We start from the raw sequence: 23097 nt of genomic DNA, 5'->3' as shown, positions 1-23097 counted from the left end.
AACTCCGCCAGAGCATGTGTAGAAGAGAATTTGAATAAGGCATTAAATGAAAATAACGATTTAAAAAAAGAAAATTTTGATTATGTTCAAGTAAGATATGTTTTATAGAACACGGGCAATATAATAAAGTCCTACTCTCTTAGATAAATAAGTTAAACTTAGGTAGAACTAAATATTAAGCATTTAACAGGTATTGACTAATATGAAAAAGGAAATGGAGGATTTACAAATGCAAATAAAATTACTGGAAAAGGATAAAACACAAATTGATGATGAGTTGCAAGAAAGTAAGAAAGATTCCAATGAAAAATTTGCACAAATACAGCAGCTGGTGACTGAAAAGAAACAGCTCGAGGATCACATCGAAGAAATTAAAAATAACGCTAAAGCTTACCAGTATTTATGATTTTTAATTTACGTAAAGTAATAAATTTAGCTTCCGAATTAGTTAATATTATGTAAAAAATTGTTGTAGGGATATCGCCGAAGGTAAACAAAAGGATTTAGAGATTCAACTTCAAAACAAGGATAATGAAATAGATACGAAAGTTAATGCTATAAATTGTCTCATGTCTGAGGTGAAGACAGCAACAGATGTTAAATTTAAACTCGAAGATACCTTGGCCAAGGTTAAGAAAGAGATGGAACAAGAAAGAGACGCTATGAAAGAAGAGGAAGAGAAATCGAAGAAAGAAATTAAAAAGCTTCAAGATAGCGTTCGAGTGAGTCAGTTAATTTTCATAAATTCAATAAAATTGTACATAATTATAAATAAAGCAGACAATTGCAAGGTTTGGAAGTTTTTTTCGTGTTGTTGATATGATTTGAAACATCAAAGACACTTTTAATGTACGTTTTCAGGTCAAAGAAGCTGAACTTACTCAGAACATGTCTATGATTCTGGAGTTAAGAAGCGAAAAGGTTAGATATTTATTTTATAAGTAAGTATATATTTAGAACTAAGTTTTCAAGTTACGGTGTCAAATAAATTGCGACAAAGATTTTAAAAACAATAAAGCACACTTGGTTAATGACAGATTGAGCGTCGGCCGTCTCAAATATACGTTTAAAAAACCAAAGAGAGGTAGATTACCGATTCTAATCCTATCTATTCAGGGTCGTCTGCAGCAGACCATCCAAGACATGCAGAAGACCTTAGACAACGTGGAGAAGGAGCTGACCGGTCGCCGCTGGCCGCCCCCTAAGGAACATTTCGTCCCCGAGCTCGACGATAACGCCGTCATGATGACCCCTTCCCGAGCGGTCGGCTTTAATACATATACTACAGCACTCATAGTCGTTAATTGATCCCTAATAGAGACACTTATTAAAGACTACTTATAATCTACACAAATGTGGATCCTTAACGACTTACATTCACTTAAGTATTTTTATATCATACACTAGTTTTTCAAGTATTCCAACAGCAAATGTTGCCATTTTTTATTAGAAAGTAGCAAGACAAGAAACTGTTGGAAAAAGGCTGGAGCTGACGCCAACCGCCGCCCCCTCCGTGTCCACTGCGCCCACCGCGCCCAACGCGCCCATGGCTGCCATGAGTCCAGATAGTTTGTTCAAAATCTTTTCCGACTCTAGCTCTGATGCCGATGCACCAAACGTAAGTCTAAATACTATGTGTAATATTAACAAATCTCAAGCATATAACATATCTGCAGAGCTAATACTGCCTAATCTTAGTCCTCTTTCTAGAAGTAGATTTGTTGGAGTAGGCGATGCATAGGAATGGGAAATTATCTCATTTTGTGTGCCCCTTCCTCCGTTGATGTAAGGTAGGCAACGCGTCTGCAATTGCGGATGTCTATGGACGGCGGTCGCTTCGCTATTTCGGCGAATTCTGGTGGCCGCTCGCTCGTTTGCCATCTTATGATATAAAAAAAAGCTAATTAGGATCAAAATAGAATGTATAAAACAAATTTTTTACATTGGCAATATACAACAAAAATAATATGGTAAAAATTTATTTTGTGTTACTTATAAAAATAAATATGCGTCAAATGGTATAGGAGACGGCAGTGAAGCGCTGTTTCGCTGCTCTGTCTCGTGGCGAAACTCTGTCGCGTGCGCAACTGGCCACGTTGAAAAAACAACCTAATCGCATTGAACCAAGGAACCAAATTCAAAAGCAACAAATGCCACAAGTAAGTTGACTACTCGTTTGCGGCGCTTCGAGTTAGATACAAAAAAAGTTTTTCTGTTATGAAAAAACAAAATATAACAATAATAATAGAGAATAATCTTAAATATAGACTTGGTAAAATTTAGATTAACGTAGAATCTTTTGTATGGGTATTTTTTGATCACTTTTTTCATTGTAGGCAGCTCAGGATGTATTCATAAATATATATTTATAACATATTTATTTTATATAATTTATGTATTTTAATAAAAATTTAAAACTAAAGTGATGTTTAATTCTCAGGAAATTGTATCAAATGCGAAGGAGGATACTGTAAAGACAAGACCTCGAAAGTTCTTCAAGCATAAGAGGTTGGAAACAAAGAAATAGAATATTTTTGTTTATAGACTTGTTCTTATCTTTTCTAAATTTTGTTTCAAATTATTTGAAAATTAATTAATAGTTTAACAATATGTTATTAGCTGTTTTTTTAAAGAAAAGTACTTTCTTCTTTTAATTTTTTAGTTATATGCAAAAGTTACGTCGAATTAGTTTTATAAGTTATGCGTTTGAAATTATTTTGAGTTGCATTTGATTGATTAATAAATTTTAAAACTTTATTTGCAGTTTTACTTCTTTACACTAAGTAATTCAAATACATGTTGTTTTAATCTCACTTATGTTATAAGTACGAATTTTTTGATGCATGAAGGATGTTCGTTACAAGGTAACTCCAGAACGCCAGCAGTCGCCCGAGACTGCCTTCGTGGAATTAAAAAGAAAATAAGTAGCTTATGTGTTCTTACGGACTAGGTTCTAAATCTATGCCAAATTTTACCGAGATCCACGTGACCGTTCTGGAGATACCTTCTAACAAACATCCATCCATCAATACTTACTCATTTATAATGAGTAAGAAGATTGGTCAAGTGAGTGATACAAGAATTTAAGACAAGATAACCAATATTATTAAAGTCTCAAAGTTCAGGTGGGCAAGACTGGGTCAGATAAGTTTGTTTTAAAGTAGTTATGCAGTTGAAAACATCCGCGCCATTTGAAGAAGTCACGTATGTACTCTTTGACTGACAAAATAGACAAATAAAAGAATGCTTCTCTTTGAAAGCAATGGCAACTTTCAACTTCAATGATTTGTTTGTGTTGAATACGTGACAAAACAGCTTCCCACAAAAATTAAAATAGTTAAGTTAAATTAAGAGTGTAGAAAACACTTATCAAAATGGGAGTACCAGCATTTTTTCGCTGGCTAAGTCGAAAATACTCAAGCGTAATAGTGGAATGCGTTGAAGAAAGGGTAATACGTCGTAACCTAAAAAGTGGATCAAAATTTAAGACAAAAATTATATTATGACTATTTCGTTACAGCCAACCGATGTCGACGGTGAATTAATACACATAGATTCATCTCTGCCAAACCCAAATGGAGTAGAGTTTGATAATTTGTATTTAGATATGAATGGCATTATACACCCGTGTACACATCCGGAAGATAAACCCGCGCCTAAAGATGAGGATGAGATGATGGTGGCTATTTTTGAATGCATCGATCGTTTATTTCGTATTGTGAGGCCCAGGAAACTGTTGTACATGGCAATTGATGGAGTGGTGAGTGACTTACTGTACAACATTTTTTTTCTGTTATAAAATCCTTTTTTTTTTATTCCTCTAGGATGCAGTAATAACCAAATGACTGTAGGAAGAAGTAATTACTTTTATTCTTTCACCTGCAACACTAATAGTAACATGATAAGAGATTTGTGTACAACAGTACAAAAATGTATTTATAACTTCATTAAAACTTGAAAAACAGATAGGTTGGAAAAGAATTTGATGGAAGAATAACTATACTTGTTGAGAAAAGTAGAAATAAATTATGTATCTTTAAAATGATTATAATATATCACTGGTTCAAACAATACAAACAAAGACATGAATCTTTTTAGGCCCCAAGAGCTAAGATGAACCAGCAGAGATCAAGACGTTTTAGGGCTTCTAAGGAGATTCAGGAGAAAATAGAAGAGGTTGCCCGAGTCCGATCAGAGCTTCTGGCAAAAGGAGCGTACTTACCTCCAGAGAAGCCTAAAGAGGCACATTTTGATTCAAATTGTATCACTCCTGGTACACCATTTATGGACAGACTGAGCAAGTGCTTACATTATTACATACATGACAGGTTAGTCATTTGCTAATAATTTCTTGATGATAACTAATGTATGAATGTCTACTCTAAATATGTATTTTACTGTTTTTCCCAAGATTAAACAATGACCCTGGATGGAAGAGTATTAAGGTGATCCTATCAGATGCCAATGTCCCCGGAGAGGGAGAACATAAGATTATGGATTATATTAGGCGGCAGAGGGGTAAGTTGTACGACCCCTTTTTAACTAATTTTCATACCATTCTCTGAAATGTCTAAATGGGTTTAGATTAAATTTGACAAAGATTAGATATAAGACGGGAATTGTGTTTACGCTATCTGTTATTCTGGAAAAATTTGTGGTTTATACAAGATAGAATGGTATTTTCTTTTTACATTATTAGTAATTAATGAAATATTTTTAATTCTACAATATGTCATAGGCATTGGTTAGTCTTAGATACATATTTATATTTCTACACAGCTCAGCCCGACCATGATCCTAACACCCAACATGTATTATGTGGTGCCGATGCTGATTTAATAATGTTGGGTCTGGCAACACATGAGCCTAACTTCACAATCATAAGAGAAGAGTTCAAACCCAACAAACCTCGCCCATGTGACGTCTGTGGACAGCTTGGTAAGTCATTAGTGAAATATTAAGTGATTGCATTTAGGTTAAGTGCTACGTAACATTAAATTCATTGTTTATTAGAAGCTTGTTTGAAAATAAAGCATAAATTTTATGAACTATGGATCCACTGTGCATTTTATGAGGTGTTTCCTAATAGGTTAATCGGTCGACTGGGCAAACTGGTAATACCTATTTTAGGCCAAAATTTCTATTTTGCAATTTCCAAAAAATTACATTTCTAATGGTAGTTTGAAATAGCGTAATGGCTAATGGGATATGTTATCTGGAATTTTAAATTTGTTTACAATTTTTTAGCTTATAATAGGGTATACATTGAAGGTTGTAATGTATATTACAGCTTCACATAAATAAATTCTTTTATTTCACTATTTCCAGGTCACGAGATGAAAGAGTGTACAGGTACTACACCGGACGCGTCAGTAGTACGCTCAGATCCAGCATTTGGTGCGCAGGATAACTTCATCTTTGTCAGGTTGAGTGTGCTGCGAGAGTATTTAGAAAAGGTAAAACAATTAAGATAAAAAACATGCGTTATTTATATAGAATGAGCGTGTAAACAAGGAATGGATTGGCTGTAATTAGCTGTACTCACGGAAATTTAAAAAACATAATTAGTAGCTTATGTGTTCCAGACTATGTTCTACATCTGTGCTAAATTATAGTAAAATTCGTTTAGTGGTTCTGGATACATATGTAACAACAAACATCCATCCATCCATCTAAACTTGACAACTGAACTCAACTCAACTTAAAAATAATAAAATACAGTTTATTAACCAAAAATAAAACAAATTACACTTATAAAGATATCAATTAAAGAGAAAAAAAAAAATCTTGGCTAATGGGAAGAGGCTCAGCTGATGCTGCCTCCAGCTTGTCATTGAAGGCCGTGCTGGTTTTCAGTCTCCCCATAATTACTCTAACAAGGAGCAGATAGTTTAGTACAGGGTACAGTTTTAGTTTAGTAAAGGTTAAGAACTTTTGTATTGCCTAAGGCAGAACCCATTATAAGTTTGTCTCTCCTTTAAATCTTTACCAAGATGTGGAAAATGATTACTAAGTACTCGCTTTACACTTGTACAAAGAAGAAAACCCTGTGAGTGGCTACCGACTAATCTATATTGTTTTTGTACAATAAGTTAAAAAAAAAACTTATACCTTTCATTATGTAGATGTTTAAATAATGTTAAGATTCGGGTACATTGTCCATGGAAATTGACAGTTATATTGTTCCAGGAACTCCAAATGCCAAACTTACCATTCCCGTATGACTTTGAGCGAGCTCTGGACGATTGGGTGTTCATGTGCTTCTTCGTGGGTAACGACTTTCTGCCACATTTGCCCAGTCTTGAGATACGAGAGGGTGCGGTGGATAGATTGGTCAACTTGTACAAGAAGTGCGTCTATAAGACTAAAGTAAGTGTTAACATAACAGTGGTAATGGTTATGGTGAAAAAAAAAAACATAGTGATTTAACCTGCGAAGAATAATTCAAAGATATGTGTGAAGTCAGAAGTTAGATCACGTAAACCCCTATATTTGTTCGATAAACTTCAGTTCTCCAAACGGCATGAGAGAACCATTTGTAAACGTCTACTCTGTCCTAAGCACCATTCGGCAGCATTCCGAGGCAGTTTTTGTTACAACGCTGCAAAATGTTGGAACAACATACCACCTCCTCTGAGGTGTTTTAAATCTAAATTTATCTTTAAAAAAAAGATATAAAAACTTTCTAATTGATAATCAAAAAACCTAGATATTGCTGTGTCAAATTGCCATCTCGGAGTTGCTTGTATATTAGTAGTTTTTATACCTTTGTTTGATTTGTGTTGTTTTTTTTCTTTTATTACTATTTTTTTATTATTTTATATAACGATCATAATTGTTGATTTTTTTTTGTTCTCTTCTAGGTCTGTACGTTACATTTGTTAGTTGTAATTTTTGTCATATAAGTTTAAGTCTCACGGTTGACTGAGCATTTATTCTAAATATTTATTTATAGTTTTTCTTTTATGTTATTTACTGTTTTCATATTTTAGGGTTCATTGAAAATCGGCGCTGCGGTACCCGCCGCAGCACATGTCGAATGAACCTTTTCTTTTGAATAAATGTATTTCTTTCTTTCTTTCAAGTCAACCAACCCGCAATGAGCCAACAAGTTTGATTGAGGCCTAGTAAAGAAGAAAGAAATCGTACCTTATGTTTAAGGACCTTTGTTAAAGCTATGACTATTCCTTCAGGGTTGGGTGACAGACAGCGGGGACGTGAACCTGGAGCGAGTGCAGGTGATAATGGATGAGCTGGGCCGCGTGGAGGACGAGATCTTCAAACGGCGTCACCACAACGAGCTGGTGTTCCGCGCGCGAGACAAGGCTCGTAAGAAGCAGCAGCAGGTCAACTTTAAGCTGCTCGAGAAGACTCAGTTTGCGCCCATGGTGAGACTGTTTCATACACTCACCACCGGATTTTAATACACAGATGCAAATCTATGGTTCTATTCTACCTTCTGATATATTGGACTTGATTTCATAATATACTAGATTTTACCCGCGACTCCGTCCGCGCGGAATAAAAAAATAGAAAACGGGGTAAAAATTATCCTATGTCCGTTTCCTGGTTCTAAGCTACCTGCCCATCAATTTTCAGCTAAATCAGTTCGACCGATCTTGAGTTATAAATAGTGTAACTAACACCACTTTCTTTTATATATATAGATGACTTTTGTTCCTTAATTAATTGTGGGTTTCTGAGATTAAAATTTCTATATAAAACATATCGTCATCAGAGATAACAATGTTTTAAATGCAGATTTTGGTCTTAGAAACCGACTGTATTGCAGGTATAAATTTTAATGTTCTCAAAGTATAATATTAATCCATCTTGAATTAATCATGTTACATGTGATTTGTGAAGTAATGTAGTTCTACAAGGAGTGTGTTTTCAGTCTCTTAGCGCTGCTGCAAAGCCGGTTCAGAATGCGAGGCAGGAGGCTGCTAATATCCGTATCGCTGGCATGAACGCCTCTGCTGAGGTAAACTATTTATTACAGCATCTAATAATTAGTTAAAAAACTTGAAATCTGAACTCTTTTTTTGTAGGTTCAATTCAAATTATTTAATACTTTCCATGTCACTATGATATTTTCGTGTTAGTGTACTTGTTACAGTTTGTGGTATTTAATGTGTTATTAGCTGTCGCCAGCGACACCGTCTGCGTGTAATTAAAAAAAACTTTATTAGTAGCCTATGTCTTCTTCCAGGCTATGCTCTACATCTATACCAATTTTCATCAAGATCTGTTGTGTTTAAATAGACATCCATCCATCTAAACCAGGGATCCCCAAACTATTTGGGACAAGTGACCCCCTTTTCCAAAATGAACCGTTACCACAGACCCCCCATGGCCAAATTACCTACTTTTAAGATCAATTATTATTATTATTATTATTTAACGTTCTGACTAGGTCAATAGAAGACAGAGTGAGAATTAGCAATGCTTTAAGTTCGATATCGACCTCTTTGGGAATCCCTGATTTAAACATTCGCATTTATAATATTAGTACGATTTTTTATTAGCAAGAGGGGTCAGAGCGTCGCGGGCGCAAGCGTACAGCGGCGGAGGCGGAGGTGGAGGGAGGTGTGGAGGCGGAGGTGGAGGAGGATGAGGACAAGCACGACGAGGTGCGGCTGTGGGAGGATGGTTTCAAGGAGCGCTACTATGAGAGCAAATTTGAAGTATCCAGTGATAACATGGAGTTCAGGTCAGTCATCAGAACATTTGAGTTGTACGCTAACATAGTATTACTTATTGCAGGCGTAATTTTAGACTTATTTCTCTTCTCACCATTTTCTAATAAAGATAGTATGGAAAGGAGACGTGGATTTAGCGGAGGTGGGGATGCATAGGAAGGTGACATATTCTTTTTTTGTTCTTCCTCTCCTCCGTCGATTAGAAGGCATCGCTTCGCTCTATCGGCGAATTCAGGAAACCGTTCGTTCGTTTCCCACCTTATGATATAAAAAATATATCAAGTTTAAGGTCATCTGCGCAGTACTCTTCCCCCACATTCCGCTACATCTAAAATAGTGTTCTGCTCATCGAATCGTGTGGAATTAAGAGCAGCCAAGATATGTGAATCATCAACACCACATTATACGTCCCTACCGAGGGGTTTGGAGCCTACCCTAAGTTATAAGTGACTAGGTCATAGTCAACCACAGCCAAGTGCGGGTCGACTTCACACATATCATTGAATTTCTTCTCAGATATGTGCAGGTCGCATGACAGCAAATGTGCATATGTAAATCGAAAAACACATTGGTACATGGCGGGATTCGAACCCAGTACCTGCAGATTGCAAGTCAAGTACTTAACCCCTGAGCCACCGACGCTCTAGACCTATGTGAAAACATTAATACATTGTATAGATACCGTGTGGCGCTGCAGTACGTACGAGGGTTGTGCTGGGTGCTGCGCTACTACTACCAGGGGTGTGCCAGCTGGAAATGGTACTTCCCCTACCATTATGCACCCTTCGCCTCTGACTTTGTCAACATTTGCGGACTCTCTACTAAGTTTGAGAAGGGCACGCAACCGGTGAGTAGCTGTCGCACTCAGAGATGTTTAATTACTGATTAAATGGCCTCTTAGAGTAGATTTATTATAATAAATCTATGCTTAAGGACTTCTGTAATACTTATAAAGAACTAAGTATGAGTTTTATGTGGTGTTTAGTTCCGTCCTCTGGAGCAGCTGATGGGTGTGTTCCCCGCTGCCAGCTCCTCCCACGTGCCGCAGCCCTGGGCCAAGCTTATGAGTGATCCTGTAAGTATAGTTCACCAGTGAAAGCCGACTGTTTGTAATTTGCCTAGAAAATTGTTAAAACTGCTTATAAAAATTATGACCTTGATTTGACCTCTGACACAATATTGCCTTATTTTGATCTTTTCTATGAGGAAAAGACTAGACTCAACGAATATTTTCTAGTGTAAACTAGAACTTAACTTTTTAATTTGTTAAATATACCATAAATATGTCAGAAAAAAAATCTTTATGGAATTCTTTATTAATATGGTAATTTGTTTCAGTTTTCGCCTATAATAGACTTCTATCCTACGGACTTCAAGATAGATTTGAACGGCAAGAAGTTTGCGTGGCAAGGTGTTGCATTGCTGCCATTTGTGGATGAGAACCGACTGTTCAAGGCCCTCGAGCCATATTACAAGGACCTCTCGCAGGCTGAAAGTAAGACATCCATACATACAATCATATGTCATACATGTAATGTTATCTGAAATTTGTATAGTTTACTGTGGGTTTTTGAGACCAAAATCTTCGTTTAAGACAGTGATTGTCAAACTTATTTTCTTTCACCGCCCCCTTTGAAAATCAATTATATTTCAGAGCGCCCCTAATTTTTATTCAGCCCTAAAACTTAAAAACCACAATTTCATTACTTTAATTAATTTCAATGCCTCCCATTTATTGGGCACCTTATTGCCTCCTCCTAGGTTTCAAACGCCCCCAAGGGGGTGTTATCGCCCACTTTGGGAAACACTGGTTTAAGACATAAAATCTCTTTTGTTAAATATGTTTTGTATAGAGATTTTTGATCTCAGAAACCCACAATAAGAACTTCAAAAAGCCAACGTTTCACCTAAATTTATGATAACTTGTCTCTTATTGAAATGTCCCAAAAGATATAAAACTATACTTTACTGAGCTTTTAAGCTTCTGTGACGTCATCTGTGGTGTCATGTGGGTCATGTGTGTCATTTGTTGTCCAGTTCAGCGCAACATACGAGGTCACGACCGACTATATGTGTCACCCTCACATCCGAGTTACGGCGCGCTGGTGGCGTTGTACGAGGCGGGGGGTCGGCAGCGACCCCCCGTGACCCCCCGTGCACAGGATGACACCCGTCACCCTTACCGCAGTCAGGGGGTCCGCGGTGACGTCTTACTCAGCAGTGACAATGTCACCGTCGGCGGGTAATTATCAAATAAATCACTTTTATCATTATTCAATTAAATGACTAGCTATCGCCTTCGACTTTGTCCGAACGGAATTAGAAAAAAAAAACTTATTAACTAGCCTATGTGTTCTAGATATATATATATATATATATATATATATATATACTTTGTAACAAAAATCCATCCATCCATCCATCCAAACATTTGCATTTATATAAGTAAACTTTATTTACTAGCTCTAGTTAACATTAATCTGTAACTTTGTCGCAGTCAGCTACCGTCACCAGTGGTTGGTTTATCACCTGTTTTGGGTAATCGAGTGGTTTGCGTGAGGTTCGAGGATCCTCAATACCCTGATGAGTTCATCTTCCCTGCACGCCGACTGAAAGGTGCCACGGAACCTCCCAGAGTTCTCAAACCTGGAGATCTCAGCGATCAGCAGAACAGGAATTGGAGACCTCAAATTGGTAAGGAAAGGTTAAGGACCAAATTGAAGATTCAAAGGTCGTCTCTGCCTACCCTGTTTCTAGTTGTACCAGGTATAGTATTTTGGTTGTAATTGACAGGTATGGTGAGATCTCATACAGTAGCAAGCCTCGAGATGGCAGGTCATCGTATGCTGGGACATAATTTGCCCCGGGATCGAAATTACGCCTCAGTACCTCCTCCACAGCATCAGCACAACCAGCATGGTCAACATGGTCAAGGATATGGACAACATCGTAAGTTAAATCTATATAAAATTTGATACTTGACTTGCAATCTGCAGGTTCTGGGTTCGAATCCCGAAATGTACCAATGTGTTTTTCGATTTACATATGTACATTTATCCGATTTTCTTACGGTGAAGGAAAACATCGTGATGCTGCACATGTCTGAGAAGAAATTCAAAGATTTGTGTGAAGTCAACCTGCACTTAGCTGTGGTTGACTATGGCCTAGTCACCCCTAACTTAGGGTAGGCTCCGAACCCCTCAATAAGGGCGTGTAGTGAACTGATGATGACTAATTTGAACGGTTTAAAGAGATCAAGATAGATCCTCTATGGTTTATGGTACAATTCATGTTCAAAGAAAAATGTTGCAAAAGTAAAAAAAAACAGTAGAATTATTAAAGGAGCGTATGAAAAAAAATAGTATCTGGTCTAATCTTATATATATAAAAGAAAGTCGTGTTAGTTACACTATTTATAACTCAAGATCGGTCGAACTGATTTAGCTGAAAATTGATGGGGAGGTAGCTTAGAACTAGGAGACGGACATAGGAACTTTTTATCTTGTGTGCATTTTTTTATTCCGCGCGGACGGGTAAAAGTTAGTATATTATATATGGAGGTCTTATCAAAACATTATTTTACTAATATTATAAATGTGAATGTTTGGATGGATGTTTATTTGAAGTTATCTCCGAAACGGCTCAACGGATCTTAATGAAATTTGGCATAAATTTTAATTAAGTTTCTTTTTAATTCCACGCGGACGGAGTCACGGGCGACAAGTAATAACATATTTAATAATAAATAAATTAAACAAGAACCGGCGATTAATTTTAAATCAAACTAATAGCCGTCAAACGAGAACAGAATGGTTTTATTAAAAATGAGTGTCGAGTGTCGCACAATGGCGGCGGGTAATTGCGGCACGTGCGTGTACGTGCGAGCGCCGCGCCGCACCAACTATCAATGTTTGTTTTTACTGCAATTTGAAGTTATGAATTATTGACTACCCTACACTTTATAGGTTATTTTTATTATTATTAAAATTAATCTTAGATTACGGTTACCCCCTGAGGTCGATATCGAACTTAAAGCATTGCTAATTCTCACTCTGTCTTCTTCTATTGACCTAAGTCAGAATGAAAAATAATAACAATAATTGATCTTAAAAGTAGATAATTTGACCATGGGGGGGTCTGTGGTAACGGTTGATTTTGGAAAAGGGGGTCACTTGTGCAAAATAGTTTGGGTATCCCTGGTCTGGAAGAACATGTAGGCTACTAATTTTTTTAATCCCGCGCGGATGGAGCCGCTTAGTGATAATAGAGTTAAAAAAATCTTTTCTTTTTATTCATAAACAGTGACTTAAGAATGATCGGTGTTCTTCTCTCCTATGTTTCTAATGATTAGAGGTAGTGTCATTTTGGAATAAATTCATTTTACAGCCTTCACTTTTCTATATAAAAAAAATAATAATCGGCTAGGTGCGAATTGGACTCGCGCATCGAAGGTTCCGTACAAGCTGAAGGTATATAAGTAAAATTTACGGTTTTCACAATTTTTCCTTTATCTGTGCTATAAGAAGTTGCTTTATAAGAAATTTCAAGATTCTGAATGAATTTCAACTTGATACCTCAACGCGTTCCTAAGAAAAAGGGTCTTGACAGACAGATAGAAGGGTTCCGTTTTTTCCTTTCGAGGTACGGAACTCTAAAAATGATGAATCCCATTAAATTTATCCTATTCGTAGTATGTCATTCATTTTAAAAATGTCACATAAATAGTATTTAATAGTTAAAAAGTTGTCAAGTGACAAAGAGTCGTACGTCGGCGATCGCAACTCAGACGTACCGGCTTGCTAATTAGCGAGCACCTATTGTGTGCTGCGAGAAGCTTGTTGAAGCGACACTATCGTAATACGAGCTGTACATTGCTTGCTACGTATGTAAAAAAAAGAACAGAGGGTTTTCATTGCTGTGAAGTTTTCATAAGCATTGAAACGACAATACGAAAACAATAACTAATAGAAAGCAATTTTTAAAACTATGAAAAAAGATCCGCTAGTTACACTACAATTACTTTTTAATATGCTATTCTGTAAGAAAAGGCGAAGTTGGTCTCTTTGCAAAGAATAAGGCATTGCTATAAATTAGCATCTCATACTTTTGTTAATAGTAAATTGTGTGTTTGTCAAATTGTTTGCCTATTAATTTCTATCATACTAGCTGTCGCCCGCAACTCCGTCCGCGCTGAGTTAAAAAAAGAAAAAAGTAGCATATATGTTCTTCCAGACTAAGCTCTACCTTTATGCCAAATTTCATCGAGATCCACGAATCCGTTCTTGACATATCTTCAAAAATCCATCCACCCATCCAATCATTGGCATTTGGCATTGGCATTTATAATATTAGTAAGAGTAAAGTATATTTGGATACAAACAGCGCAATGTATGTTGCAAAATTATAAAATACGTCACGCAGCAAAATTGTCATAGTATAGGGTGGAGAGCGTCACTTGTCGGACGGATCCGTTCTTTTGTTTCGTGTAGTTGGTAGCAGCGCTGACGAACTGTTGGCCCGCATTGTTCCCATTTTATTGTCGGAGTAATTAAATGCAAGCGCGTGGACGAACACGGGGGGTTCGTGGGGGGGTTTATGCTGGAGTATAGAGGATGCAAGGTTTTTCAGGAACACGTACAGTTTCATTTCGCCGGCGCTAAATTGCTTGTCACTCGTCTATTGATATCATTTGCATGCGGAAAATTGCTACCGTGTTGCATTTTTTTTTGCGTTTTTATGTTAGGGTTATTGAATTTAAGAAAGCTACACGAATCGTCTAGAATTCATAAACGTTTTTCTGAAAAATAGTTAATACAACTAAGATTTGGGTACTTAACGAGCTTTTGCTGCCTTTAACAGCTACAACATATATCTTACTAATATTACAAATGCGAATAATTGGATGGATGGATGTATGTTTGTTAAAAGGAATCTTCAGAACGGCTCAATTTGAAATGAATTTTGGCATAGATGTTGAAGATCTGGAAAAACACATAGGCTCCTAATTAAGTTTTTTTAATTTCGCGCGGACGGAGTCGCGGGCGATAGCTAGTCGTATTATAATCCATACGCTGAATACGTTAATATATCACAGGTTAATTTGTATAAATTAATTCGATTTCAGAATTTATACGCTACAACATTCTATTTGTATAGTTGACATGTTTTCGCTTTGTATTGACATGTTCAAATACGCACATGTTACGTAAATGTTACGTTATTCTTTACTTCTATTATAACAACCAATTATGTAACAATTCCTAAATAGGTTCTTCATCTAATAGCAGGCTGTTTATGTCAACAAAACGGGGACAGTAATTATCTGTCCATCTAATCCACGATCTTTCAGAAAACAAACTTGCCGCCGAAGTAAACTGAAATGATTCCATTGTTAAAAAAAAGAAATTCAAATTAACCTATCCGTTAGGCATTGACGTGTAATAGCGCGCGAAAGCAAACAGGAAACGCGTAGGGACGCCATTGTCCGGTGCAGTGTCGCCAACTACCAAAATAATAATTATCTAGGGTTGCTATTAGAATGAGTTTTTATGGTTCCGTCAAATTATGGAAGGCCTTTAATTTTTTTCTGTTGTACAATATTCAAGAAGAGTGTGTATCTCGAAGATTTTTCATTTATCCGTTTAAAAACATCTAATAGATGAAAGCAAATTCCTATTTTTCTGTACTGATATTTAATATTTATTATCTATCTATACAATTAATAAAATTGAAATCTCTGTAAGTTCGAAAAAAAACATGTTTCGTACGAATAGTGAATTTGCGTCGTTTATAACAAAAAAATTTTTTTTTTGGAATACTTGTCGTGAAACGGCTAGGCACGTTTATGACGTGAAAGTAGCTTATGTACGCACAAATATTATTAAAAAAACGAAATAATTAGCCTATATGTTCTTACAGACTATGTTTTACATCTGTGCCAAATTTATCGAGCCGTTTCGATATCATCTTCAAACAAACATCCATCCATCCATCTAAACATTCGCATTTATAATATTAGTAAGATCTTTCCGCGCTGACGAAGTCTGATAGTTTTAAATATTGTTATCGCTCTTTGTATTCTATTCTTTCTTAATTTTCTGGTATTAATTCCTCTTCTATTTGCGAAATAATTTTCAATCTAGTAAAGTTATCCCTTATTTTATTTGAAAATAAAAAATATGTATACAGAACCCAGTCACCCTAATGCGTTTCGTAGTTGACAGTTGACTAAATAACGGATCGATCGACTGAAGTGGTTCCTATTATCCATCGAGGGGTGATACTGTACCCGTTTTTTTGCACCCCACTGCCAGGTGGGCGTGAAGGTGTTCTAATGCCTGTTTTACTTAGCTTTTTATCTCCTATAATCCGATATAGATTGCTCCCGTATTATGTAATAAAAAATCTTAATACCAGAAAAAGATAAAATACTTAGATAAGTGCCTGTAGAAATCAGCAGAACTTATTTCTACATCCGCTTTATAGTCCCTTTTAGAACGTGCAGAATTTATTTCATTATTATTTTTGGTTTACATTACACCTTATATATTATTATACTAGTTATCGCCCGCAATTCTGACCGCGCGAAATTAAAAAAACTTAATAAGTAGCCTATGTGTTCTTCCAAACTATGTTCTACATCTGTGTCAAATTTCATTTAGATTTTTAAGCCGTTCCTGAGATACCTTCAAACAAACATCCATCCATCAAAAAATTCGCATTTATAATTTTAGTAAGATTTGGTTCAACTTCCGGTTAAGTTTACACAAGATTTCTAATAATATTGTTTTTTCAACATCACCCTAGCGTTTTCACATTTGGCATATACAGTTCTGATTGTATGTTCAAATATTAAAATCCACTTGACTTGACGTCCAATTAATCTCTTTTTATTGAAGCAATCAATTCTAAAATAAATTATTTTATATATATTATGTACTTTATGTATATAGATTTAAGGTTGAATATTGTTTTGTGATAGCAAATTATCTTCTTTCCCGTCGTCGGAGCGGCACGTGGCCTAATTATTTGCCCGCCCCCTAAGCTTCAGGTTTGAATACGTGCATTTGATTTTTATATTGACTTCCTTTACCCTACTTTGTATATCTCGACTTAGGAAAGTCGATAGAGGGCTAGACGTGAGATCGATTGACAAACGGTACTGAATTTTCAACTTTAGACATTTAAGATTTAAGACAACTTGGTACCACAATGTACCTTCAGTTTCCGAGACCAAAACCTCGTTATAAAACACTAGCTTTTACCCGCGACTCCGTCCGCGCGTAAGAAATAGAAAACGGGGTAAAAATTATCCTATGTCCGTTTCCTGATTCTAAGCTACCTGCCCACCAATTTTCAGTCAAATCGATTCAGCCATTCTTGAGTTATAAATAGTGTAACTAACACGACTTTCTTTTATATATATAGATATCGTCAACCATCTCATTGTCTTCGATAATACATAGCTAACAATATGTTTTAAATGGAGATTTTGGTCTCAAAAACCCACAGTTAGTAATATTAATTTATATTGGAGATTTTCATATGAATGTTATACGATACGAGCATTTGATTATTTTTTTCTTAAATATTTGTAGTAACAACGCAAATATTACAGACGTCTCCTTTCTAGAATAAAATGTCAACTTGTTTTTCGTCCCTGCGTGTTACGGTTCTTGTTACGTGAGCCTCTAGTGCAAGCTATGTTAAACAAACCGTAAAATAGACGTCTTCTTTATTGTATGGGTTCCTTGCATATTTTTAATATGCCATTTTTCTTATCCATTAAATTGTGATAGGTCAGCATCCATACAATCTTTCAGTGTGCTTTGCTTCTAGAAGATATAATGAAGTAAGAGGTTAATAGTTCATCTCTTATTTTGGTCTATTTTTATAAAATAATACTTTCCTAGATTTTAAAATTATCTGAAAAACCTAAAATATCATTAATCTATCCTATTTATTTTTTACGAAATAAATTGGCGATTAACATTTGCGTTGTACGTCGTTCCTGTACGTCTACAAGACTTGCGGAGCCCTAGCCCGTGGCGAAGGCCGGGCCCTTGAGCACGCGCGGCACCGCCTCTCATTATCCCGCCGGGCTCGAACCCGCAACCCGCGTCGCTGTCTCCGTGCACCACTCCACTCAACTCTGTCGACACCATTATTTCTTCCTTTTAGCCTAAAATACGTCAGCCACTCGTAATTATCTACAATTAAAATGTTTTGTTCTTGATGCATAGATTTAAATTTTATGTTTCTAGAATAATTTTATAACCGTATCTTATGCTTCTGTCGCCCGCGACTTCGTCCGGAAAAATACTTAATAAGTAGCCTATGCGTTCATCCAGTCTATGTTCTACATGTGTGCCAAATTTCAATGAAATCCATACAGCCCTTCTGGTGATACTTTTTAACAAAAATCCAACCATCCATGTAAAATTTCGCATTTATAATATTAGTAAGATATAAGTATTAGTTTGCTTAATATGTAATAATAATTTAAAGTAAAAATATATTTATCTATTGTAAAATATTCTCCTCTGTGCTATCCCTATGATGAATTTTATCAAAGCTTTGAAATGTAGTAGGTAAAGCAGACATAAACTCTACTATTTAAAAGAAATCCACATTTTTTATAGTAATTATAATTTAGGCGTCTGGCAATGGCTCGGTTCTTGTAGAATTTTGGCGCGCGTCGCCATTGCTCTTATTTTGGCGCGCTTTTGAAGCGCTGAATGTGTCGCGCCGGCGTCCATTAGCTGCCTATTATGTCTGGTTTTCGCGGCAGCTTACGTTTTTTTTTCTTTTAACTTTCACATAGGTGTAAAGGGTTCAGCTTTGGAGGGTTAAAGTCGTGCTAAATTAGAATTCTGATTGTGGAAAGATCTATGAGTTGTGTGAATGTTTTGTATGTAGTTTTAATCAGGTCCCGCTTTTTGATGTCATATCTGTGAATTCTGCTCAATGATGTGGCAAGTTACAGCTCAAAGGATTCTATTGATTGTAAGGCGAGTTTTTCAAGTATAGCGTTGGTTCGTTTTACCATGTTCATACGTTTTGATGTGTTTGGTGTTAAGTTTCCTAATAGATTACAGAGACAGACAATAAAAAAATCAATACTACAATATTTCTTTTCGGGTACAAAATAAATTTTCATTAAATTTAAACCTCCTACATCATTTATATTTTTAACACTTTAAAATTAAATATTTATACATCTATTAGCTGTCGCATGCGACTCCGTCCGCGCGGAATTAAAAACAAACGTAATAGCCTATGTGTTCTTCCAGACTATGTTCTACATTTTGTGTCAAATTTCATCATAATCCGTTGATCCGTTTCGGAGATACCTTCAAACAAACATCGATCCAACCATCTATCCATCTAAACATTTGTGTTTATAGTATTACTAGCTTTTACCCGCGACTCCGTCCGCGCGGAATAAAAAAAAAGCACACAAGATAAAAAAGTTCCTATGTCCGTCTCCTAGTTCTAAGCTACCTCCCCATCAATTTTCAGCTAAATCAGCGACCGATCTTGAGTTATATATGTATAGATTAAGATTTATATATTTAAATGACAATAATATAGTCAATATAACTGGGGTACAAAATGAAATGTTACGAGGTGATTTCCAAATGCCGCGTTGAGTAGTGATTTGTGAGGTCGGGTGCCGCACACAATGGACGCTAATGCCGGACTCCTCGCAATTACAGACTTCAGTTACATTGCTACTAATAGACCTCTTGTAAACCAAAAGTAGTTTCAGTACTGTGACCTACTGTGTTCTATGTCACACTTATGGCGTCATTTTTAATTTGATTTAAAAATGAGGAAAGTGATCAATTTTATTTGTTGATGTTCGTGCATTATTTCTGTTCGTATTATGAATTATGGTAAAATTGATGACTATAAAAAACTGTTTAATTAATATAACGTTTTTTTTTCGAAGATTTCGTTTTTAATGCAAATTATTATGTCTTTTGAATTAGTCCACTAAAACATTTTTATTAGGACCATTCAAGTTTGACTTGTCTTTAAGTTAAATTTCTCGGTCACTTTAAATGCTATGTTAATATAAGTTGCGTATTACCCGCGTTAACCTGTGTACGAACAATCCCTCCCTTGCTAAGCCACGTCAAGAGGGCGGAGTGAAAATCTTTATTTGCCGTAGCGCTGAGGGCAGATGTCTCCTGCCTACTGTCGCTTGCCTCCTTCTATCCCTTTACGTGGGCAACTTTGATGTGTACCAACCTCACTCGACCGATGCATTCAAACTTAATACTAAGCCCTTTGATATATTGATACGACTGATTTTGAATTGTAGATTGGACCTCTAGATTTTTGGTGAAAATTAATAAATCTTAGATTATTATTTTATTAAGTATACTAGATTTTACCCGCGACTCGGTCCGCGCGGAATAAAAAAAATGCACACAAGATAAAAAAGTTCCTATGTCCGTCTCCTAGTTCTAAGCTACCTCCCCATCACGGGATAAAAACTATCCTATGTCCGTTTCCTGGTTCTAAGCTACCTGCCCACCAATTTTCAGTCAAATCGATTCAGCCGTTCTTGAGTTATAAATAGTTTAACTAACACGACTTTCTTTTATATATATAGATTTAAGGTTTTGTAATATTGTAAGCTATAGGAACTACTTTATTATTTGATATTTTCCCAATATTCGGCTTCAATTTGGATTTTTTTACGTTTAACATAGTGATGTTTATAATTTTTTTTTACTCTATTCCAAGAGATTTCTTACTTACTTACTTACTTTACATTCGTCGCGACTTTTTCTAGAACAATTGACAATCACGGAAGGTGCCACTTCCAAGTTTTCAACATATTTGGTCGAGCGTCACAGAGCGTCACTGAGCGTCACTGAGCGTCACTGAGCGTCACTGAGCGCACGATTAAATACTCGTGCGCCACTTACAGTGCTAGTCATTAGGCTTACAACACACTGAATTCATATTTAATCTTTCACCAATTTCTTAGGCATTATTTGGTATGGTATTTAGTAAGCATTTAGAGAACGTTATCGTATTTCTTTATAGAACTAAGAAAAGATGAATTATTTTAAAAAAGATTGAGTAATATTTCAAAAGTAAATAAGTAAAAAATTATATAAAGTAATTCTACTAGGAATTCCACTAGGAATTCCATTGTTTATCCATCCAATGTTAGCTAAATTATAATTTTATTTTAGTATATATTAATAAACGTAGATTATTTTTATCTCTCAGTGTACCACCGACCTATTCTGTAATTGTCGTAATATAGGAAACGCGTAAAATGTTACACTGAAGATAGCAATAGGAGAGAAACCGCCCCCCGACTTCATTCATCTCCATACAACTCTATACAATGTGGGATTTAGGTTGGTTGTAACTTTGCTATTCACTCTTTATACTGGTGTAAAGTCACACAACTTGTGTTTAGAACGTGTTAAAAAACTAATATCATTTTAACGTCGGAATAGTTGACTGTTATTAACCTCATCTATATATATAAAAGAAAGTCGTGTTAGTTACACTATTTATAACCCAAGAACGGCTGAATCGATTTGACTGAAAATTGGTTGTCAGGTAGCTTAGAACCAGGAAACGGACATAGGATAATTTTTACCCCGTTTTCTATTTTTTATTCCGCGCGGACGGAGTCGCGGGTAAAAGCTAATACTGTTATAAATATCACCGACCGTTTATCCAGTTCGTTTCTATTTTGCCTAGAGAAATTATAAAATGAATGCCGTAAGCAATTTATACCGCCTTATTACAATTTGTCTAGGAAAATGATGATGTAATCCCGGCCGATATCGGCCACAGTGACTGTCTTCAACTCCGGTTTTAACGTTTGTGTGCTCGCATGTGGCTTTTCACAATTTTGTTTGCAAAAATCCACGCTGATTGCGGACATGAGAGCACATCGTTCACGTAATTATAGAAAAACTAGCTGTCGCCCGCGACTCCGTCCGCGCGCAATTAAAAAATCGGGGGGGGGTTATGAAAAATAAATGTTGGCCGATTCTCAGACCTACTGAATATGCTCACAAAATTTCATGAGAATCGGTCAAGCCGTTTCAGAGGAGTACGGTGACGAAAACTGTGACACGAGAATTTTATATATTAGATTGTCTGTTAAATTGTTGTATGTTAAATTATTTCAGAACGGTCTCATTCATTCGGTCCACAGCGAAGTGGGTACACACCAAACTACAACCAAGGTCAACAAAACCGTGGCTATCAACACGGACAGGGTTACAGGCAACAGAACTACCAGGGTAACAGTTACCATGGTAACAGTTACCAGGGCAGCAGTCAGGGTTACTCTAGCAACCAGGGATATAGCTCGCAAGGTTATAATAGTTACCAGTCGAATGGCAGGGGTTATAGTCATGGACAGGGTGGGCAGAAGTACGCCAGGGGACCGCAATCGGAGCGCAGGCCAACTGGTCACAACAACAGACAAGGACAGGGCTCAACATGGCGCTGAAGAAACTCCTTGCAACTTATGAACTTATTGTAAATAATAAATACAGAGACAAATCATTTTTAAAACTTATATGATTTTTTAAATACCATTGTGGTATCTAAATTATATAAGAAGTTGACTTTTTATACGTAAAATATTTTTTCAACATTTACTACTTGTTTCCAATTGGTTGCAAGCCGCGCGTCTGACGCTTAAAGCAGTCGCAGTGGAAATGGGATTTATTTTTTTTAACAAAAGCGTTCGCTTGCTTTGAACCGCAAATTGGAAATTAACAAATAAACATACAGTTTGTGTATAAATGTGTAGATTTTAATAGTATGTTTCAAGAACTTGTCTCGCAACATAAAGTCTTTTAGGATTATTTGGTGAACTAGGTTAAGTTTTTAATTAATTCCTTATGTTTAAAGTAGTTTTTTAAAAATATGTTTTTAACCACATTTTACATATTGTATTGAAGTTATTCACACAAACCTAATTATTAATACATGAATAGGACAGTTGAAAATATGTTTTAAGACTGTCTTACTCGGTCACTTAATGACCGCTAAGGGAGGCCTTTTAAATACCATTTAAAATTTTAGAAAAGATAATAAATCACCGTTAGAATTGAAACTTAAAAAATCTAAATTTTTAAGCACATTTTTTAGTATGAATGTATTATTTTTCTTCTATTAAATAATCAATTTCTCTAATATATTGGATTAAATGTTTTGACGAATAATATAAATGATTATGACTACCCCAAAATATGATATAGCGTGAAGATTCAGAGTTCGCACTACCGGAACACGTGTACGAAAATATGTTGTCTCTCTATTACACTGATCTCTGTAAATAGACTGGCTATAAGATGTGGTATTTTGTGCCTATTTGATTTATGCTATTTTGGCGCTG

The 23097-nt window shown here is 36.0% G+C and overlaps 2 protein-coding genes across 2 annotated transcripts; both read left to right on the top strand.

Moving 5' to 3' along the window:
- Positions 1–3: 3 nt before the first annotated feature.
- LOC123721894 (DNA repair protein RAD50-like) lies at positions 4–2527 on the top strand. Its single transcript, XM_045681975.1, has 8 exons — positions 4–90; positions 191–396; positions 476–722; positions 862–921; positions 1117–1263; positions 1451–1618; positions 2025–2159; positions 2441–2527. The coding sequence occupies exons 2-8, from the start codon at positions 203–205 to the stop codon at positions 2525–2527; spliced, it is 1038 nt and encodes a 345-aa protein (XP_045537931.1). The 5' UTR covers positions 4–90; positions 191–202.
- Positions 2528–3258: 731 nt separating this feature from the next.
- On the top strand, positions 3259–22285 carry LOC106708615 (5'-3' exoribonuclease 2 homolog). The gene is made up of 17 exons (XM_045682038.1): positions 3259–3449; positions 3521–3760; positions 4099–4328; positions 4412–4518; positions 4780–4938; positions 5329–5456; positions 6190–6369; positions 7194–7388; positions 7898–7984; positions 8529–8713; positions 9381–9549; positions 9688–9777; positions 10041–10197; positions 10740–10944; positions 11200–11396; positions 11496–11651; positions 21878–22285. The coding sequence occupies exons 1-17, from the start codon at positions 3375–3377 to the stop codon at positions 22201–22203; spliced, it is 2886 nt and encodes a 961-aa protein (XP_045537994.1). The 5' UTR covers positions 3259–3374; the 3' UTR covers positions 22204–22285.
- Positions 22286–23097: the final 812 nt, after the last annotated feature.

This window comes from Papilio machaon, chromosome 17 (assembly GCF_912999745.1).
Source record: "Papilio machaon chromosome 17, ilPapMach1.1, whole genome shotgun sequence".
Classification (NCBI taxonomy): domain Eukaryota; kingdom Metazoa; phylum Arthropoda; class Insecta; order Lepidoptera; family Papilionidae; genus Papilio; species Papilio machaon.
Note: the sequence above shows the minus strand (reverse complement) of the source record. Positions and strands in the feature narration are given on the sequence as shown.

What these genes read in the sequence shown, in the direction of transcription:
- LOC123721894 (XM_045681975.1), top strand. Translation starts at nt 203, where the DNA reads ATGAAAAAGGAAATGGAGGATTTACAAATGCAAATAAAATTACTGGAA. An exon ending in TGATGACCCCTTCCCGAGCG is followed by an intron (nt 1,264 to 1,450) that starts GTCGGCTTTAAT and finishes ATTTTTTATTAG; the next exon opens with AAAGTAGCAAGACAAGAAAC. An exon ending in AAAAGCAACAAATGCCACAA is followed by an intron (nt 2,160 to 2,440) that starts GTAAGTTGACTA and finishes TTTAATTCTCAG; the next exon opens with GAAATTGTATCAAATGCGAA.
- LOC106708615 (XM_045682038.1), top strand. Translation starts at nt 3,375, where the DNA reads ATGGGAGTACCAGCATTTTTTCGCTGGCTAAGTCGAAAATACTCAAGC. An exon ending in TTATATTAGGCGGCAGAGGG is followed by an intron (nt 4,519 to 4,779) that starts GTAAGTTGTACG and finishes ATTTCTACACAG; the next exon opens with CTCAGCCCGACCATGATCCT. An exon ending in TCAAGGATATGGACAACATC is followed by an intron (nt 11,652 to 21,877) that starts GTAAGTTAAATC and finishes AAATTATTTCAG; the next exon opens with AACGGTCTCATTCATTCGGT.